Source organism: Lampetra fluviatilis, chromosome 41 (genome assembly GCF_964198595.1).
Source record: "Lampetra fluviatilis chromosome 41, kcLamFluv1.1, whole genome shotgun sequence".
Lineage (NCBI taxonomy): Eukaryota > Metazoa > Chordata > Hyperoartia > Petromyzontiformes > Petromyzontidae > Lampetra > Lampetra fluviatilis.
In genome coordinates this window covers 2750069-2771496 of record NC_136315.1, presented here as the reverse complement: position 1 = coordinate 2771496, position 21428 = coordinate 2750069, and the positions used below count along the sequence as shown (strand labels likewise).

The following is a 21428-nucleotide window of genomic DNA, read 5'->3' as shown; positions in this document are numbered from 1 at the left end:
AAGACAGTAACATCCTTTCGATTGCGTAATTCGCCTCTTTTTATTATTACACGCTTTTTATTAACTCACTGTTGTCGTTGTTGTTGTATCCACAAATCTTGTAACTCAATTTTAACCCACTTCCCAATGTGGTATCGACTGCAAACTTGGTATACGTATGTCATACTGATGACAATATTTCATTCTATCATAAAAAATATCTATTTTTAAACATTCTTCTGTATATGTTACGTTTCGGCTTGGGTCTAATTGTCCCTTACGTTATGGCAAGCTTCGGGGCCACTTTCTGGAGTCGTGGAGTTCTGCCATTACTAGTACGGTACATTTCATTAAAGCGTGTTTTTAAAATGATTACTTATTTGTTGAACGTTGAGCCGGCTCGTAACTCCGCACGGCAATTTTCAGCCGAGACGGGAGGGTCCGGGACGTCTTGAAACGGGCCACCCGATTTCATGAACCGGCAGAGGTCGCAACCGGGTACCCGATACCCGGCCAGGTACGGGTACGGGTAGCCTTTTGCGACCCTGGTGCGGCCGGGTACGGGTACGGGTAGGCCGTGAGTCACTGGTGAGTAACCGTTTGTCACTCATTTCGGGTAGGGTACGGGTAGGGAACGGGTACCCGTACCCGGCCCATTTGCGACCCTGGTGCGGCCGGGTACGGGTAAGGAATCAAAACCAGTTTGCGACCTCTGTGAACCGGTCCAGGAAGCGGTGATCCCACTGGGGTGTCACGAGGAGGGTGCCGATTGGCTCGCGTCGAGTGTAGGAGAGACGGCACGGGGCGGCCGAAGTCAAGGCGCCGTTCATTCGCCCTCGTTCCACGCTTCAAAAAATGCGGGGACAGTTCGCGATTGCGTCTGGCGCGAGACGTTCTCTTTATAAGTGCGGCAAAACTGGGTTTGAACCGGTTTTTCCCACCCATGCGGTTACCGGTTTTTCAACAACAAAAACACATTCCTGCGGAGGGAGCTGGTAGGAGCGTTGGGTTGCTCGGTCAATGGCCAGGGTCAACGGCGGCGTGGTGTATTCCGCAAATATGCCTGACTGTGAGGGCGGGCACAAGCCGGCGTGAGTAGGTTAAACGTTGAGTTTCATAAGGGCACCACGGGGTGACCAGCCCCTCCCCACCCAGCCCCACCCTCCCCACCCAGCCCCACCCTCCCACCCCCCACCCAGCCCCTCCCCACCCAGCCCCTCCCTGCACGACGGACGGACAGAATAATCCCCTGTGTGCAACAAGGGCGAGCGGCATCTGGACCGGTCACCGGGCCTTCCGCTTCACCAACAAACCATCAGCGCCCAGCGCGGCGAAGAATGTTCAAAGAGCCGCCGTGATCGAAGAGGTGGGAGCGAGGAGGCGTCCATCCAGCAGTGGAGTGACAAGGGAGTTCCCGACGAAAGCAAGCATCTCAATTTATTGTGAAGAAGGAAAATATCGTGAAAACGTCTGTAGCGTCCGGTCAAATCACCATCATCACGGCTGTCACCATCAACCAACCACTGACATGATGTCATCATCTTGGTTACCATCGTCACCTTCGACATCATCATTGGCATCACTATTATCGCCACCATCTCACGCCCGCTGTCACTGGTGTTCACCTGAGCACGGCATCACCCACGGGGTTCCATCGCTTGCATCACCATCATCAGTCGTCATCATCGCCATCGTCAAACATACGATTCATCGTTGTCATATCGTGGTGGTCGTCGTCGTCATCATCTTCGTCATCATCGTCACTGTCATCACCATCACTGCAGTGTTAACATCATCACAGGCATCATGCTTATCGTCGTCGTCACTGTCACCACCATCATCATCTTCATCGCGATCGTTGTCTTCGTGGGCACACAGAGCTCGTGTGCCGCCCCCTCTTCACGTCGTCGTCGCCGTGGTGGCGGTGGTGGCAGTGGTGGCGGTGGTGGCGGTGGTGGTGGTGGCGGTGGTGGCGGTGGTGGTGGCGGCTGCTGCTCTGTCCATGAAGCGAGCTAGCCGCACGTCGCGCTCCGTGACCCCACCGCAGTCGTGCGACGTGAGGATCACGCTCACCTAGGGGTCAGGGGTCATGGGGGTTGAGGGCAAGTGGTGATAGGGGGCGAGGGGTGATGGTGGTGAGAGGGAGTTGATGGATCGTGGTGAGGGATGGTGGTGAGCGGGGTGGGTGTCTGTGGTGCCTCACCTGCTTGTAGATGTTGCTCCACTCTGGGTGGTGATTCATCTTCTCGGCCTGCATCGCGACGCGCGTCATGAACCCAAACGCCTGCTCGCACAAAAACAAAGATCCCCCAGGTAGCCTCAAGAGGGCAAGTGCCGTTGGGCAACAACAAAGAAACGCCACGGCTCACGAGGGGGGTGTTTGTCGCTCGCCCCGCTTTGTCGACCCAGCGCTGATGTTTGCACTCATCAGCGCCGGGTACTGATTTAAGGCTGCGTTGACCTAGGCGAGTCACATGATGAGTCTCGATATGCGTCACTGGTGTTGACCGTGAGCAGAACTCGGGTCGCCGGGTGGTCAGCGCTGATCACCGCACTACCGCTCCTCACACATGCACTCACAACCCACAGGCGCACATCACAACAGCGCTTGTGCCAGGCTAGGTGCACTTTCAGGCTGGCAAGTGAAGTGTGGAAGGCTCCCTGCTGACAGGTCACGGACAGACCCAGGTGTTTTGGGTTGACTCCTGTGCCAGGCTAGGTGCAGGAGGTCACGTGACAGACCCAGGTGTCTTGGGTTGACTGCTGTGCCAGGCTAGGTGCAGGAGGTCACGGGACAGACCCAGGTGCCATGGGTTGACTGCTGTGCTAGGCTAGGTGCAGGAGGTCACGGGACAGACCCAGGTGTCTTGGGTCGACTGCTGTACAAGGCTAGGTGCAGGAGGTCACGGGACAGACCCAGGTGTCTTGGGTTGACTGCTGTGCCAGGCTAGGTGCAGGAGGTCACGGGACAAACCCAGGTGTCTTGGGTTGACTGCTGTGCCAGGCTAGGTGCAGGAGGTCACGGGACAGACCCAGGTGTCGTGGATTGACTGAGCGAGATGACGAACAAATGCACCACCTTGCTGCATTTTAACTGCCCAGTGTTCCACTCGTTGTTGTGAGCATCCCGGACACACACACACGGTGGGTGCATAAAGTGAAGTGTGGGGAGGAGGTGGGCAGTGCTGCGCTCTGTAGCCGTGCATGGCTTCCTCTCTGCATGCACTGGGCGCTACGATGGCTAGGCGATGTTAACTACCTCGCCTGGTCCGCAGGAGGTCGTGGGTTCGATCCCGACCCTGACGCCTGCTGCTGTATATTTGGAGTTTGCGTGTCTCTCTCTCTCATCATCACGGTGGCTAGGAGATGTTAACAATCTCGCCTGGTACGCAGGAGGTCGTGGGTTCGATCCCGACCCTGACGCCTGCTGCTGTATATTTGGAGTTTGCGTGTCTCTCTCTCCCCGTGGTCGCGTGAGTTTTTCTCCGCGTCCTCCGGTTTCCCCCCCCCCCTCCACATTTAGAACCAACATCACTCGTTCAGAGTGTTTGGCTGCTTTACATCCCCACGTGACGACGAGCCACTTGCTTGAGCCGTCATTTGCGACAGCCAGGTCGCTTCTACAAAATGAGCTCTAACAGCTCATTGCGGCCTTAACCCGCTAAACAAAATAAACAGCCGATGAGCCCCTGCCTGGTTGAAGCTGGCGAAGGTGAACCTCTTGGTGAGCGCGTCACGTCCCTCGGCCACCGTCCAGCCGGCCTCGCCGAGCTCCGCCAGCCTCTCCTCTCGCTCCTCGGGCCCAAGGAGGCCGGGCCGGCCCGCCGGGGGCCGCGGTGCCGAGGCCTGGACAGGGGGGGGGGCACCGAGGGAGGTCAGGGCCGGGCCCACCACGCCTCGTCTGGGAGGCTCAGAGCATCACGGGTCGTGGATTGTGGCCGCTGCTCCGGAGAGCGAGAGAGGTCGACGATTGGTCGATGTTCGGTCGCCTCGTCCGTGGCATTCGTCGTGATTTGTCACCCAACGAGGGAGTGGGCCACGTGTCAAGGCTGCTGCCCTCGTTCCACTCCCTCTGGGGGGTGTGGGGCCCAGCTGGCAACCACTCAACGCTGCACACTCGACCACGGTAGCCCATGCCCGCCTCCACCACACCCCCGACTTTCACTGACCGGGCTTGGTGAAGTATGGTCACATACTGTAACCCCCCCGCCCCCATGACTGAGTGCATCACACCGTGAATTTCAGCTCGACACAACACATAACCAAACTAGCCCTAACCCCAACCACACTCACCCCAACCACACTCACCCCTACCACGCTCACCCCCACCCACACTCACCCCAACCACACTCACCCCTACCACACTCACCCCTACCACACTCACCCCTACCACACTCACCCCTACCACACTCACCCCTACCACACTCACCCCAACCACACTCACCCCAACCACACTCACCCCAACCACACTCACCCCAACCACACTCACCCCAACCACACTCACCCCAACCACACTCACCCCTACCACACTCACCCCTACCACACTCACCCCAACCACACTCACCCCTACCACACTCACCCCCACTACACTCACCCCAAGCACACTCACCCCCACTACACTCACCCCCTACGACACTCACCCCCAACCACACTCACCCCCACCACACTCACCACCTACCCCACTCACCCCAACCACACTCACCCCCAACCACACTCACCCCTACCACACTCACCCCCACCACGCTCACCCCAACCACACTCACCCCACATTAGCTCAATACATGCAAATAACGAAGTGTCAACCTTACAAGTACTGTATATACTGTATATATATACAAACGCACAAAGATCCCCCGTGTAGCCTTAACAGACTGTAGGGGCAAGTGCTGTTAGCGAGCACCTATACAGAGGTCGGCACGACACGAGGGAGTGGGTGGCCAGCACCACGCCCGACCGCCTTTGTCTCCCCAGTGGCGATGTTTACTACACACCGCACCAGGTACTCATTTGAGTCTGAGTCGACCTAGCAGATGCCCAGGACCGGTTCAGATAATCGTCGCCGGCGGTGTTTGGCCGTGAGCGGGAATCGAACTCGGGTCACCGGGTTCGAAGCGCAGCGTAGCGCTAACCACTACACCCACCGCTCCTCGACCCCCACGTGCGTCCTGGGGGTAACCACGTGGAGCGCACGCGGAACCCCTGAAGCCATCGAGGGGACCCCCAGACCCCCGCTCACCATGGTCCTGGGGGCTCTGCAGAGGGGGCCCGGACCCCTGTAGACGGCGAGACGGAGCAGGGAGCGCATTGGGGGGGCAGGGATCAGCAAAGGGGACCCACTGCACGACCCCTGGTGGGAGGGATGGAGATTGGCTCAGACTTGCGTGTCACGCGTTGCCAGGTCAGAGGGAAATTCCCCGTTCAAATCGATGATAAAAAACCTCCAGACAGATAGATTTATATATTTTTTATATTTTTTTTTACACTACACCAGTGGTTCATAATTGTTTTTTTACCCTTTTATCTGGCAACAAAACTGACACCTTTTTTTACAAGGAGTCATGTTTGCATAGACCACAATACCTGCGGTCGTAATGCAAACAAAAAACATAACTCTGCGCCTTTTGGCGTCATCTGGTCCAACACCATGTGAGACTAGGCTCTAAGAAAAGCTGTCTCGGGTGTGGACCAATCAATTTCAAGGACAGTGCATACATCATCAGAGTTGTGTTTTTTGTTTGCATTCCAACCGCAGGTATTGTAGTCAATGCAAACCCTCCCCTCCCCAATCAGCCCCATCCAGCCCCTCCCCACCCTCCCCTCCCCACCCAGCCCCCCCCCCACCCTCCCCTTCCCACCCAGCCCTCCCCACCCAGCCCTTCCCTGCACGACGGACGGACACAATAATCCCCTGTGAGCTGGTGTTCCTACCAGTAAAACATTTCTATTCCGCAGCGAGGATTTAGAAAGCGCACTGCAACTACACGTGACGATTTCCATCCGACCGACAGACGGGGCTTGAATCAAAGGACGCGACCGTGGAAACACCGCGCGGATCGCAGAGCACGTGTCACCATGCCGCTCGACGTGAAACAAAGAGCTTTAGAGTTCAACGGATTCCTCCAGTGTCAATATTGATTCTGAATTCAATCCAATCGCAGACGGCTGTGGTACCCCCCCACCGCCCACCAAGCTGATTTAGCAAAACTGTGAATGTGGGATGCTGGACAACCCGGTACACGCTTTGAGATATTCGATTCAAATTAATCACTTCTTAACAGAAAGCTCGTGGTGCCGAAATATCCTACCGTGGTTTTTGTATCGTTTGTTGTTGTAACGTTCTGACCTGCCCCTACTGGACATGAGATAAAGAGCTTAATAGCTCATCGGATTCCTCCAGTGTCAATATATATTTTGATTCTGGTATTTGACAAAACGGTACAATGTTAATGTTCACGATGCGACAATCATCGCGATATCAGTTTCGCCGTAACTTTGTTATCGCACAGGACATGTATTTTTGTATCTTGCGTTTCCGTACATCGTGTACAAGGATATTCACTCGGGAAAGTTGTTAGTTCGGCTGCAGTTCTCTCAACACAAGCCTGCCCCCCCCTACCCCATGCGATCTAAAAATCACTGCGACTTTGACGATCTGTTGACACTCACGGCGAACGCGCACAACACACAAATAATTCAAAATACGAAATTGACGGCCAACATTTATTTGCCACGCCCGTCAATCAATCCAGAAAATGTCCGACTTCATAGATTCTGATGATGCTTTGCTGTCGTTTCAAGAGAAACGTCGACGATCTAAGTGCCGAGTTTTGCTGTGGGGTGATTTCTTCAAGTCGCTGACGTGAACCGAATTGACGATTGGCGCTTTTAAACGCACGTGACGATTTGATGCATTTGGATGTCGGGCGGTGGAAGGTTTTACGACACTCCTCCAGATCATTACGTGGCTTAATCCCCCCAAAAATAAATTATGACTCCCAGAGTGCTTTACAAAGCAATTCATATTTTTTGCAGATTCATAGTCGGAAATATATTGTGAAGAAAATATTAACAATCCCAACATGGGGATATTTTGCAAAGCTTTGACGATGCGATTATCGTGGGTCTTATACCATACAATGTATCGCAGTATTGTACGATGGATCAGAGTATCATACGACGTATCACAATATCATCACATCACGGCAAGCGTAGTAGAAATGCAGTGACTGACAGCGCCATCATCCTCATTAAACACAGCCCAACAAATAACGCATCGCACGAAAACGCCATGAACCCAAAACCATATTCTAAAACTTTATTGTACAGCAGATCCCTGTGGTATTAACAACAATATACACACCAGGCACGTGACACTTTCAGCCCCACTCTGCCAATACAAACACATCGCCACCACCTCGAAGCTGCTGCCAGGGACGAAAGATTCTCAACATCACGCAGTCATCGTTGGCGTCGTTGTGCGGAATATAAATTACGAAATCGGATGATTCACCTCCACATGATGCACTCCCCGACATTGACAGACCCAAAGTAGGGTGGGGGGCAGGGGGCTCCCGCCCCTCCTGGCATCCCCAAAATTGGCATTTTTTAAAAAAATATTTAGCAGAGAAAAGACATTGAATGTTTTTTTTTATCATTATAAATGTAGGGCTGGATTTAGAATTCCTGATATTTTAGTTCACTACTCCCGAGGGGTAATGTCTGCATCTGCCTCCGCTCGAGGAAAGGCCGTGTGGCTTGTGTTGCCTCCGAAACGTCGTGATTTTTATTTTATTTTACTTTTATTAAGTAAAATTTTTTACCTACTTGACTTTACCGAAAAAAACCTAAGAATATGTGTAAAGTAACTTTGATATATTGTGTGGAGGAACAGGCGCGTGAAGGAGGCGAATCGTCTACTTATGAATGTTGTTACGTCGTCCGATCTTTCATCAAATGTCAAGCGAGACACACGCTGACAGGACAGGCGTGGTGGGGGCGTGGTGGGGGTGGGGGCGTGGTGGGGGTGGTGGGGGTGGGGGCGTGGTGGGGGTGGGGGCGTGGTGGGGGTGGTGGGGGTGGGGGCGTGGTGGGGGCGTGGTGGGGGTGGGGGCGTGGTGGGGGTGGTGGGGGCGTGGTGGGGGCGTGGTGGGGGTGGGGGCGTGGTGGGGGCGTGGTGGGGGTGGGGGCGTGGTGGGGGCGTGGTGAGGGTGGGGGCGTGGTGGGGGAGTGGTGGGGGTGGGGGCGTGGTGGGGGCGTGGTGGGGGTGGGGGCGTGGTGGGGGCGTGGTGGGGGTGGGGGCGTGGTGGGGGTGGGAGGACGTCGGGGGAGAGCCACAGTGCCCGCGCATTGAATATATGTACAGTACATCGCTAATTTTCAATAAATTACTAACCTCACAAGCGTTTGAGATCTCGCATTTTAGGGTGACGCTGAGAACACAATTAGTCGTGAAAGATGTCTCACTTACGAATCGTAACATCAGCTGTGAAAGGTGAGTTGCAAGAAATAATTGGATATTGCCAAACAATTACGTGTGAATCAGTCAAACAAGAACAAGACGGCCAGGATTTAATTCCAGTCAGTACGAGCTGGGGTGGCAATTCAGAAAACGTTCCCATGCCCGGCACACCACATCCAGTACACGCTTCTCGCTATGGTGGACATGTAGCCAGAGGCTCACAGGGAGAGCCCGACTGCCACACTATCTCCTTGGGAGAATCAAAGGCAGAAGGGCAAGAGGAAGACAAAGACGGACGTCGTGGTGACAGATGACCTAGCAGGATTGCATTTTGCCGCTCGTTGCAGAAGTTCGTGATTCGAGACCAACGGCTGCCTTGGCCAACACTGCAGGTGCATTAACCTGAAATGCGTGCGCGTTACAAATAGTTTTATTGTTATTATTATAAAGAGATGACACCGATGGATGGGTGGGCTAAGCTCACCATGGTTGGATTGTGTCCAAAACCACGTGTACAACTGCCCGCGTGCCTACACACACACGCGCGCGCACAACCCTGCAACGATTCCATGTCCCTCCCACGACGACACATTTTCCACGCGCACAGGCACATCAACGTAACCATGGCACTTGCGCCAAGCTAGGTGCACTCTTAGGCAAGTGAAGTGGTTAAAGCTTTCCACTGGGTGAAACAGCATAACGAGGTTGGCATGGGCCCTGGTGCAACGATTTAAACGAGGCCCCCCAAACCCCATCCAATTCCTGCCAGCCCCCCCCCCACAAACCTCTCTTCTTAGCCCAGTGCCCGGGTCCTTCCAGAACAATGGGCCCTGATGTGATTGCACCGCCTGCACACTCGATATTTGGCCCGCATCTCACGGTGTGGACTGGCACGCGCATCAGCAGCACGTCACACGATGCCAGCCAGCTGCAATCCCCCGTACAGCCTTTAACAGGATGTGGGGGCAAGTGCTGCTTGTGAGCATCTGTAAAGGCTGGCACGGTGCACAGGGGGTGCCAAGGAGGGGGGTGATGTTGGCCATCACCACGCTCGGTGCTGATGTTTACATGCCGCCCTGGTGACGCGCCCCCATCGCTGCACCCACCACACTAACGTGCTGTGCTTTATACAAAACATCTCCACGGTGTAGCCACACAGGGTGGCGGTGGGCAGGTGTTGGGGTAGTGCTTAGATGGACACCCCACCACCGTACGCACATGGCGGAGATTGGCGTGCCGCTCAGTCCTGGTGCTGGTGCTGCTGGCGCTGGTGGTGCCAGGCGGCGGGCACGACGCGGCGCAGCACGCCGGTCTGGCTGGCGCCGTACGCGAGGAACGCGGCAATGAAGGCGAGCGAGAAGACGAGCAGCCAGTCCGTGGCGCGCGCCACCTCGCTTGGCACGGGCCCCTCCAAGTCCTGCGGCGTCACCGCCACTTGCTCGTCCGCCGGCACTCCTGGGGCCACGAGCAGACCGCCGGGGGAACACACAAGTCTTAACTGCACGCACCGCACGCGCCGCACGCTGGGAAAAGCCACACTTGAGCTATCGGTGACGATGCAAGCAAATCGCTCTGGACATCACGCACATGTGTTTATGCATACAGTTGCCGATGAGTGCAACGATGATGAGGAGTTTGATAGTGATGATCAGTGCGATGCTAATGAGTGCAATGATGTGCATGAGTGTGAGGAGGATGATGATGATGATGATGATTTTGTTGCTGGGTGGAGACCTGTGTGGTTGAGAAGGAAGGAGGAGAGGGCGGGCAAGGTTCTCTCCGTGTGGTTGAACCGCGCCACCGGCTTTGCTCCCTGGAACAGCAGAATGTTTGGCACAGCCACCGTGCCGAAGCGCGTTGCCAGGCTGGGACACGCCACAGAGACACGGAGACAAGGGGGAGACACAGGGACACGGAGACACACAGGAACACACTCAGAGACAAGGGGTAAGACGGGGAGACACGAGGAGAGAAGAGAAGCGAGAAACACGAAGAGACATGGGGAGAGAGGAAACGAAAAACAATTATTGAACGGAATCACGACCCACAATTGAGTCAATTGAATCGGGGGAGGGGGGGGGGGTGATGAATCTTAGTTTTCACTCTCACATTGTTTTGGGCTTTGGGGGCGGTGAGGGAAGGGTGGGTTTGGGGGGTACGTGTTACACGGGTGGATTAGGGTTTTGGGTGCGTGGGTTGTTTTGGGGTTTGAGGGGCAGGTTTGTGGGGGGGCACCTGCTGTGCTGGGAGGCGTCCAGCGCCACGAAGTGGAAGGAGGGGAAGGCCCGCGCCAGCGCGTTGAAGTGCGGCGCCAGCCCAGCCGAGAACTGGCACCAGGGCGCGAAGAAGAGGACGACGGCGCACTCGCTGCCACTGCCGTTCAGCACCTCGAGCAGATCCTGCAGACGCACGCACGCAGAGACGAGCAGCGATGGTGCTGGCTACGCACGCACACGGAGCCTGGTGGCGGTGGTGCTGGCAATGCACGCACATGGAGCGTGGTGGTGGGGGTGGTGCTGGCAACTAACGCACACGGAGCCCAGCACTTTGGCGGCAGCAACGAGGGTTGGTGGATCACTGCACCCATGTTGCGCAAGTCCTTTCCTGTGAATGTCGAGGTGGTGCAATATCCTGGCTTGCCAGGAGGAGGTCTAGAAAATGTTGACAGGGTGGAGTGTTGCTTCCTGGGTTTTCTCCGGGTACTCCGGTTTCCTCCCACGTGTGTACACCCTCCAATTGGTTGAAAACATCTTAATATATCGAGGGCCGCAGAGCTTGGGCAATTGTTGTAATGCAGACTCACCCCCTGCTTTCCCGCTTGCCTGTGTATCCTCGCGCGAATACCGAATGCGTTACAAGCCAAAAATATTGTCGTGTTGATGGTCACTCTGTATCTCTACGAGTCCACGCACATTCTGGTAGCTCACCCGCGCCTGCCGAGCGTGGTCCCACACACTTCACCGGTATCCGTGCGCTCACCTGCGACTGCTGGAGGATGTAGACCCCCAGGGCCTCGCCGGGATCCGCGCGCTCCGTGCAGTTGATCTTGGGGGGCCGCGCGGCAGCCTCCGTGGCGTTCTCCCGGCCGCCGCCGTCCTCCGCCTGCACCGCGTTGCCCGGCACCATCGACAGCCCCGGCACCTGACTGTCCTCTCCCCCGTCCTCCTCCTCCTCGTCCTCCACCTCCTCCTCCACCTCCACCTCGACACCCTCCACTTCCCCCTCAACCTCCTCGTCGTCTTCCACCTCCACCTCGGCCTCCGCTCCCTCCTCGGCCGGCCTGTCAGGTGGCCTGAGGAGCCGCGTGACGGCGGCGAGGAGATCCGAGAAGTCTCCCTGCTCCTCCACCGTGGCCTCCTCGGGCTTCATGAAGTCCACCGGGGGGGCCTCCCCACCGGGCCCCCCACCGCCATTCTCGTCGAGCCCCCCACCATCTATCACGGGTGAACAAAGCGATAAGGATAAACTACAGGCCAGTCGTAGTGCACACGCACATCAAGGAGAGGGCAACCTTCACTTACTAGGGAGCCAAATAGCGTTTATAATAGTTAAGGTGCTACAAAGTTTCGTAGTAGGGGGCAATGCTACGTGCGTTTTTCCAGCCGAGTGATTTGCTCGTAAATGTGGACCGTGACACTTTTTAGAATGTCACAATATCTGTAACGTCCACTGTGTAGTAGGCGGCTCGTGGTCAATGCACCCACAGCTTTAATCAAGGAGCGGCCATGGGACTCGACCCGCGAAACTTCACAGCAAGCGTCGAACGCTCGGTCAAAATCGCCGAACAGGACTTGCACAGCCACCACCGATAGGCGCTTCGAGTGACTGGTCACATACCACACGTGAGCATAACCGGAAAACGAGAATGGGTTGAAGACATCGACGCTAGAAAGACGTGGCACTACTCGGGAATATTGTGGCACAAGACGGGGAAATAGTTGAAAACCAATGACGAAATGGGCAGTGGACACCCACGTGCGATCAGGCCATGAATAGTGATTATGGGTATAGCAAGTAGGTGGCAGAACGATTTGTAGAGGGGATGTTAGGTTTTTATTTAAAGCTTTCGTGGCTGAAGGAATTCATATTATTGGTTCTTTCGGTAAAGTCACGTAGAAGGGAAACAAATAATAAAAATATAAAACAATACAATTCTCACGACGTTTCGATTGCAACACAAGCAATCATCATCATTAGGTGTGAAACCCACAGCAAGAAAATTTGAAAAAACAGGGATGTTAGGTGTTATACTCAAGCTATGAGTGAGCCCGGGTTTTTCCTCGTGAACACAACAATCGCTCGACAAGAGGTCAATCATCCCCCCCCCCCAAGAGGTCAAACATTTCCCCCAAGAGGTCAAATATTCCCTCCAAGAGGTCAAACATTCCCCCCCAAGAGGTCAAACATCCCCCATTGGCATCAGCGACAAAGGTGCAGACGCGGCCCGCTGCAATACAAAGATCTCAACTCGCACGCCACTTGCAAGCAGAGAGTTCAAGAGAGACCCTCCCCCGCCATAGCTCCGCTTGGCCTACTCTTCCACGTTGGCCAGACGTCCAAGAGAGAGAGGTAGAGGTAGAGGGGATGGGTGTCACCCACACTTTGCCCCACCAGAAGCGACCGGCCGATCGACGGTGGTGAACCCACGAGGAGAGCCAGAGGCGACGGGGTCACTTAAGTGGCTTTGGGCCGTTGGGTAAGCGCCGCACACGCATCATCGTCACGTCTATGAATATTAACGAGACATTTATATTTACGCGATCTAACCACTCCCCTCCCCCCCAACAACAAAAACCTAAATTATGGATCATAGTGTTGTCATTGCTGCTGTTAAAGGGGTGGGGGTGGCAGGCCCCACGGCGTCAGGAGGCCAACCCCGGTGTGGCCTAGAAGCCGCTGCCTCACCAGGCGCGGGGTGCCCGGCGGGAGCTTCTATCTGAGGACGGTGACCCCCTCCCCGAGCCCCAGGGCCTGTGGCAAGGCCTGACACGCAACCCACGCGCGGCTTACGGGAGGAGTCCGCGGCGTGGCAGACGGTCAGCCCCGGGGAGAGGAGGGCAGCGAGGAGGAGGGCGACGGCGGTGCGCGCTTCGCACCAACGCATGGCGTGACGAAAACAAGGCTTGACGAGGTTTTTGATTGTTGGATATGGTGGTGGGTTGGTGGTAGTTGTGGTCAGTGATGGAGGTGATTGCATTTCCTAGAGCGCATGCGCCACACCGCGCGTGTTGTGATTGGTCGGGAGGGCACGCCCGGGGGGAGGGGTGTGCGGGGGGGTGGGGGCGGTTTGGGGCGCGCGCGTGCGCGCTACGAAATTTAAAACCACGCGAAGCCGGACACACACACAGAGAGAGAGAGATCACGTGAGTTTGGGGTCAACCGGGTCGCGGCTGCAGAGGTCGCAAACGGGTTTTGATTCCTTACCCGTACCCGTACCCGGCCGCACCAGGGTCGCAAATGGATACCCGTACCCGTACCTGGCCGGGTACGGGTAGCCGGGTATCGGGTAGGGTACGGGTATCGGGTACCCGGTTGCGACCTTTGGTCGGCTGTCGGAAATCAGTGGAGGAAATGATGATCATCATCATCATAATTCTAGATTTGAAGTTTTCGTGACTGCAAGGATCCATATATTCTTTGGTTCTTTCGGTAAAGTCACGTAGATGAACAAAAACATTTAAAAAATTATAAAATAAAAATGCCTCCGAAACGTCGTGATTTAATTTCGTTATTTATTTATTTTTCATCTACGTGACTTTACCGAAAGAAGCAAAGAGTATAATCATAATCGTTATCAGTCAAGATCAATGCACAGCTTGATCGAGGCTTCCCCAAGCCGCTTCCGCGTCTCAACGATCCCACGGGACCATCTGTGGAAGAAAAAATCTTTATAGCTCATCGGATTTCCTCCGGTATGAAAACCTCTACACGAGCTGGATTCATCGCTCCGTCTCCCCGAGTGGACGCGAAGCGTTTCCCCCCTTTGGCTGCACACTCCTTGAGAGCCGTCCATAAATGACGTCACACGATTGTGGACGATTTTTGACCCTAAAGAGAGGGGTGGATCAGGTAAACAGATCTTAGATCTGAGCACCCTCCCCCCAGCCCCCAACCCAGACCCCTCCACTGCCAAACGCCAACCCACACGTCCCAACCTTAACTTTTAATTGTTTATCAAAGGCCCAAAAACGCCATGAAGCCAGCAACAAACAGCAGCCAATATTACGATTCTTCAGCTTTTCTTAATTTTTCTGACCAAAATCTGTGTGGTCAGGACCCTCTACCACCCGACGCGGCCAAACAAACTTAATCGATTTTATTGTTTCAGCTCGCTCCCTGCCGAGTTGAAGAACAACTCCAGCAGTGTCAGGTCAAAGGACAAACGAAATCGTCAGTCTGGATTCCTCCTCCAATCCTCAACACTGGCTAGAGGAATCCGTGAGTGAAGTTCTTGGGAACGGTAATCATGGTAGCAGTCGCGATAAAAGAGTGTTAGCGATGCGGCCTCACCATGCCTCTTAGCCCCATCGTTGCGTGGGTGGCCCATTTGGACACCCAAGGGGACTGGGGGTCTCCCCGTTCATTTGCCCTCGGGGTCTGGAGGCCACAGAACAAAGGGGACCGACCCCGCTCTGCCCGGAGCTCGCGAGCTGAGCCCCTAATCCCGGCCAGAGCGGTGTCCTCCAGAGGGGGTGGGGGAGGAGGAGACTAGGATATCGACTGTGGCACTTACAGATTTCTAAACTTCTACAATAAGACAAAGATCCCCCCCATCTAGCCTCTAAGAGTCTGTTGGAGCAAGTGCGCTTTTAGCGAGCACCTATTAAGCTCTCGACCACGTCCACGGTAACCAGAGCTGCGGCTAGCTGCCAACTCGGCGCACGAGGAGATGGGGCGATTTGGCCAGCCACCATGCCCGGCCGCCTTTGTCTCCCCGAACGATGATGTTCACACCACACCATTTGAAGCCTCATCGATCTGTGGGGAGGCCCAGGACCTGTCGATAGGTTTGTAGTGCAGAGCGCTAACCACTACGCAATCTCTCCACCCCCCCCACACACACGTATGATACATACATACAAACACATCCAGTACATCTTCTTGGTTCTTTCGGTAAAGTCACGTAGAAGGGAGATAATAAAACAATAAAAATAAAACATAATAAAATAATACAAGTCTTTCCGACAGACCTGTTCTTCACCTCAGGACGGCTGCTTGCGTTGTGGCCGAAACGTCGTGAGAATTGTATTTTGTTATGTTTTATTTTTATTATTTTATTATCTCCCTTCTACGTGACTTTACCGAAAGATCTTCTTGGTTCTTTCGGTAAAGTCACGTAAAGTCTACGTGACTTTACCGAAAGAACCAAGAAGATGAATCCCTGCAGTCACGAAAGCTTTAAATCGAAATTTACCGAAAGAACCAAGAAGATGAATCCCTGCAGTCACGAAAGCTTTAAATCGAAACATCCAGTACAGTATGTACATACACGATACACGACACACGAACGTAGATCGCATCGTTATTCATTCTGTTAACGACCTCACCTGGCGCGCAAGGAGGTCGTGGGTCCGATCCTGACCCTGTCGCCTGCTGCTGTATATTTTGGAGTTTGCGGTGTCCCTCTCTCCCCGTGATCGCGTGGACTTTTATCAGGGTCATGCGGGGTTTTCCCTCCACATTTAGAATCAGCATCACGCGTTTAGAGTATTTGACTGCTTATAAATTTCCACGCGATAAGCCACTTTCGTTGAGCTATCATTTGTGGCCAGGTCGCTTCTGAAAAAGAGCGATACAGCTCAGTGGGCCTTACCTGGTAAAATAAAAAAAAAATTATTTAGTTTATATTATAACGCTGACAGGGGCATGTCATCTCCCCTGAGCCCTTTGAACTTTCCCAAGAACAATAGTTGTAAAAGGCGACAAAGCCTTTGCCCGTTGTAGCAGCAACGTTTTCGAACAACAGTGTTCCTTCCCTTACCATCGTAGATTTTCGTTCAAAAGAATATCCTGAAGCAGACGATTCGAGGTGTATAGAACCACATTTGCCACTGTATTTTGTAAATTTGACCCTTACCCGTGTATCGATGGTTACATTTTAATGTGCCATTTTATTGAGGTACTCTGTTGTCTTGGTGTAGTCTGGGACTGTTTAAAAAGAAAAACGACTACATGGCCAACCAGGCAAAAGCACGTGCTCTACCCCTAAGCCGAACACGGCGGCTTGGGACCCCCCCCCCCCACCACGACCCCCCCCCTCCACCACGACCCCCCCCCCTCCCCCGGTTCTCACGGGCGGGCCCCCCCCCTGACCCACCAACCAGACCCCAAAACTCCCCGCAAGAAAGCCGACAATGGGTGCTGTGGATTAAGTGTAATTTCCGCAAGCACAGGTGTCTGAAATTACATGGGCATTCAGGTGGGTGGGTGGGTGCGCGCGCGGGTTTGGCGGTTGGTGTGGGTTCGTAATGGCCCGTGCCAGAAAACACTGAGCTGGCCACCCCTGAGATATCGTGGGTTCCAATCCGGGTTTCAGCCTCCTGGCGATTTAAGGTTCAAGTTTCACGTTGATGTTGCTTAACCAGGTTTATCACGCAGGAGACGATGATGATATCTCATTTTTAAGAGTGGCCGGGGCATTATTATTCTGCTGCCAGTAGGAGGCGATGATTGCTGCTGCTGCTGCTGCTCCTGCTGTGTATAATCTCAATTGAGTAATTCGCGGGTCACTTGCAAATTTGGCGCATTAAAGCGGGTTCTAGCGTATGGCGAGTTGAAGGTAATTGCGCACAAAAAATATCTGAGAATTAAAACATCGGACTCACTGTCACGGGATGAAGATGACTCACTGTGGCGGGCCGGGTATGGAAGTGCCACCCTCTAATTTGTCACTCAGACGCTATTTGGAGGCATCTGCGAGGTAGCGCTGTGGTGTCCGCTTCCGTGGGCCATTGGCGAACACGAAGAGGTTGGGGTCCCTCTGCGAGTCTTCCGAATGGAATAAAATTGGGAGCAAATTCCGAAAGCAAAAACACGCATTTATAGCATCACACTGAAACGATTTTCGAAGATAGTCCCTTCCCAGGGGCCCATTCTTCCCGACCGCCAGGCAGTGCACTGCTCGCTGGAGGAGTTCCGAACGTGAATTCCTTTGTCTCCTGACTTGACCGCGCTAGCGCAATTACACGTTCTCGCGGTTTACGGAGCAGACTCAAGAGCCGAAGACGACAAGCGGCCAGCAACGTTCCACACTCTTGAAGTTGCAAAACACAAGACGTACACTACGACTTTTCTTGGAATGCGCAAGTCTCTGAGAACATGGGGAGAGAGAAAAACAAGAGACGATGCGAGGAGCGAATTCCAAAGTGGCGCAGTGCGAGGGAAGATGCAGAAAGAGAAGTGAACGTGGCCTGCAGTGTGGTGAGTCTGTGAGTGCAGAGGAGCGGTGGCGCAGCGGTTAGCGCGCCGCGCTACGAATCCAGCAACCCAAATTCGATTCTCGCTCACGGCCAACACCAGTGATGATTATCAGAACCGGTCCTGGGCGTCCCATAGATCGACTCGGCCTAAAATGAATACGTAGTGCGATATGTAAACATCGCCACTGTTCACGGCCACCAACACCAGTGATGATTATCAGAACCAGTCTTGGGCGTCCCCTAAGTCGACCCAGCCTCAAATGAATACGTGGTGCTATGTATAAACATCACTGCGGGGACAAAGGCGGGCTGGCGTGGTGCTGGTCACCCATCCCCTCGTGTGCCTTGCCGGCTTTCGTCGGCGCTACTCGCGAACAGCACTTTCCCCGACAGCCTGTGAAGGCTATAGGGGGGATCTTTGTCTTGTTGTTGTGACCCCTCGTGCGGTGAACAGCGTGGATGAGACGCAACTGTCCGCTCGGGACGGCAGGCAAGGCCGCAGCGCCCCCTGCCGATCCACCACGATGCCCGACAGACGCGTTCCGCCAGACTCACGACCCAGCGTGTTTCAATGCGGCTCAAAGCGTAATTATCACCATCATCAGCAGCCATAATTTATCCACTGCTGGATGAAGGCATCCTCACCTTCGCCATCCTGAACAGCCACTTTGTTGAGCTATTATTTTTGGGCAGGTCGCTTCTGAAAAAAAAGTTATAACCTCAGCGGGCTTTGCCTTGTAGGATGGGGATGGTTTAGTTTTATTTGGATGTTTTTCGGTAATTTGTTTGATTTTTATTTACTTTGCACAATGGTGGTTTTGTATTGTTTGTCGTTGTAACGTTCTTACCCGCCCCGATTGGACATCTGTGAAGAGCAGCTCCGTAGCTCGTCAGATGATTCCAGTATAAATACACATTCTGATTCTGGCCTGAGATGCCTGCTAAGATCCATTGAGAGCGCCTGAACACGACGAGATTTCGTTTCTCCATCCCCACCGGTGGACGTCCACAAGGGGACGCGTTGCCTCCTTTGGCTGTCACTCCGTCCTTAGCCTCGACCACTGCCACCATTGTCCGTGTGCAGTCGTGACGTGTCTTGCCCCGAGTCAACGTGCGGTCCCCAACCTACGCGTGTTCTCATTCAAGTGTTCCTATTTCCATCTCATTGCCTCACCCCCCCCCCAATAATTTGGTTTGTTGCATGTAACGTGTAGATGTGGACATACCCCTGCATCAATCCACTGCTGAATGAAGGCAGACTGCAAAAACTTGGCAGGACCCTCCTGGACAGATCGCTACAAGACCCAATGGGACTTGCCTGGTTGACACAGCACAATGTTCAATTCACATGCGGCAGTTGGTACACTTTGAAGTGTGCAGGCAACTCTCCCCCCCGCCCCCCAACACCAGCCCCTCTCTTAAGGTCATGATCCACCGGTTGAAATTGTCACCGACAAGGATTTCCGCAGAAATTCCATGCCAAAAATCTGGTTGCCAAAAAAATGTTAATGATCGGCGCTCCGTCCAATTGGCACCTAGGACATGTGTTAAGGTCATATAGCAGCTTCCAGGTCAGTACATTGGCGAGGGCAGTGGACGGATGAGAAAGCCTTCCTCTTGGGTTTCCAGCTTAGACTGTCACTATTACATTGACCGCCAAGTTGCGAGTCACTTGAGGTCCATGCGTCGCTGGTAATGATTGCCCTAAAATGTATCGAGAACCGTAGCCTGTACACGACCATCCACCACCACCTGGAATGAATGTCAATGTGTGCACGTGGGCGCACTGTTCAAATGCAACTCTCTCGGTAAAATGTTAGTTGAACTTCTTTCGCACCGTACGTAGACCCACCTCACCAGAGTGCGTGCAGGCTGTAAATATAAACACAACGCAGAGATGTGCTGCTCACAAATAATTGTAAGGCCCGATTTACAACCATATGCCTGCATACATGTCACATGTCCACATTGAACGTACAATTCTCAACCTTGCCCAGTCCACCGGCTCAACGTCCCATCATTAGAGAGGGATCACGGGGGAAAGTAGTCAGACCCGACGCTTGGGACTCAAAGAGATGAACAATGTGGCTTCCACCAAGGAGGGCTTTTATTATAAACTAACACACCAACACAGACTCAGCTGATGTGACTGGCGCTATTCACGTGTTCACGTTGCGTGTGTTAAGGTCAGGTTTATAATGGTACACTTTAGGAAAACATTTCATTGGTTTATAAAACAGCAAATCCCTGGCATCCCTCCCCAGTTCTGGCTGGGCATTAAAACTTGACAATTGGGGAGAGACAGCAGGAGATCACACATCAACATAAAACCTATACTGCCAAGGCCGAACACAAAGCAGAAATCAGTCTAAAACAAAAATAAAAATATATTGTTCACCTATATTCGTCATAGTTAAATCTTACGAATTTCTAAGTGAACAAGACCACTGTCACACGGAACTGGGCAGACTGAACAACAGTCACTGCAAAGAGGAACGTTGTGGTGTAAAAAGACAACCCATCTGTGAGCAACCGAGACAAACGGGACATCGTTTCCCCAGTAGGAGTAAAACACACCAGACGCCTGCTCATAACGACGAGCCGTGGGTCTCTTCAAAACACAAACCGCCCATCCGTTCCGACCTAACGTTACAGCTCCTGCCCACGCAGGCCACTCATTGGATAATATAATTGCGTTTCCACGGCCTCAAGGCTGCCATGGTAACCGTTCTCCGCAGCTGCCCTCCACTCGTGTCACTGCTAGCCACGAGTCCTCTGCAGCCAGATTTTCTACCCACGTTCCCGTGGGAAGTTGAAAAGAGGTGGGAGGCGTAACGTTCCGACGGGGCATCACAGCAAAGTTCTGGCTGACATCGCGAGAGCGTGACCCCTAACCCCCAAGGTGGCTGTGATGGTGGTGGTTGTGGGATGGCGAACGGGAGAGCTTACTGCACCGCGCGCCACAAAGGAACGGGGGAAAAACTGGGAACGCCCCTGCCCAGTACGAGAGGTCAGGACGCGCCAAAAAAAAACCCGTGCAGCCGGAAGTAGCAACTGGCCTCGCTGTTTACGCGAACGCTGGTCGTTGGAATCGGAACGGCACCCCCCCCCCCCCTTACCGAAAGCATTGGCCACCTCCCACGCGCAGCGCACACAAGAAACCGTAAAAACAAGGTGGAGATCGACGCCAAAGCGGTTGACTCGCTTGCACGGGCCGCCGAGTGACTAACGGCTTCAGTCTCCTAGCCTTTGATCGCACGGGGCCCGAACCTGGGTGCCCGTGACTGAGGGGGGAGGGCAAAGCAAAGTCACCACCGCACTTGGAAAGCAGGAGCCGTCGAATGTAAAAATACTACAAAAACAAGCATGTTACAGCAATATGCTCTAAAAATGCACATAACACACAGACCACTACATATACATGAATCTATACAGCTTTCAACTCTTTTTGTGTTTTTTTATAAAGGATATTTTTTTTTCAACTTTGAAATAACTGAAACGATTTGCTTATATAAGATTGTGTCCGCTATTTTTTCTTTTTTTTATTTCTTTTTTTTGTTAATTCTGAATTC

At 53.6% G+C, this 21428-nt stretch overlaps 2 protein-coding genes across 2 annotated transcripts; both read right to left on the bottom strand.

Moving 5' to 3' along the window:
• Positions 1-1411: 1411 nt before the first annotated feature.
• On the bottom strand, positions 1412-5355 carry PCBD2 (pterin-4 alpha-carbinolamine dehydratase 2). The gene is made up of 4 exons (XM_078875606.1): positions 5216-5355; positions 3673-3825; positions 2183-2263; positions 1412-2052 (listed from the first exon to the last, which is right to left on the bottom strand). The coding sequence occupies exons 1-4, from the start codon at positions 5282-5284 to the stop codon at positions 1879-1881; spliced, it is 477 nt and encodes a 158-aa protein (XP_078731732.1). The 5' UTR covers positions 5285-5355; the 3' UTR covers positions 1412-1878.
• Positions 5356-8228: 2873 nt separating this feature from the next.
• Positions 8229-13628, bottom strand: TXNDC15 (thioredoxin domain containing 15). Its single transcript, XM_078875321.1, has 5 exons — positions 13448-13628; positions 11417-11871; positions 10673-10836; positions 10172-10302; positions 8229-9892 (listed from the first exon to the last, which is right to left on the bottom strand). The coding sequence occupies exons 1-5, from the start codon at positions 13539-13541 to the stop codon at positions 9678-9680; spliced, it is 1059 nt and encodes a 352-aa protein (XP_078731447.1). The 5' UTR covers positions 13542-13628; the 3' UTR covers positions 8229-9677.
• Between the last annotated feature and the right edge of the window lie 7800 nt (positions 13629-21428).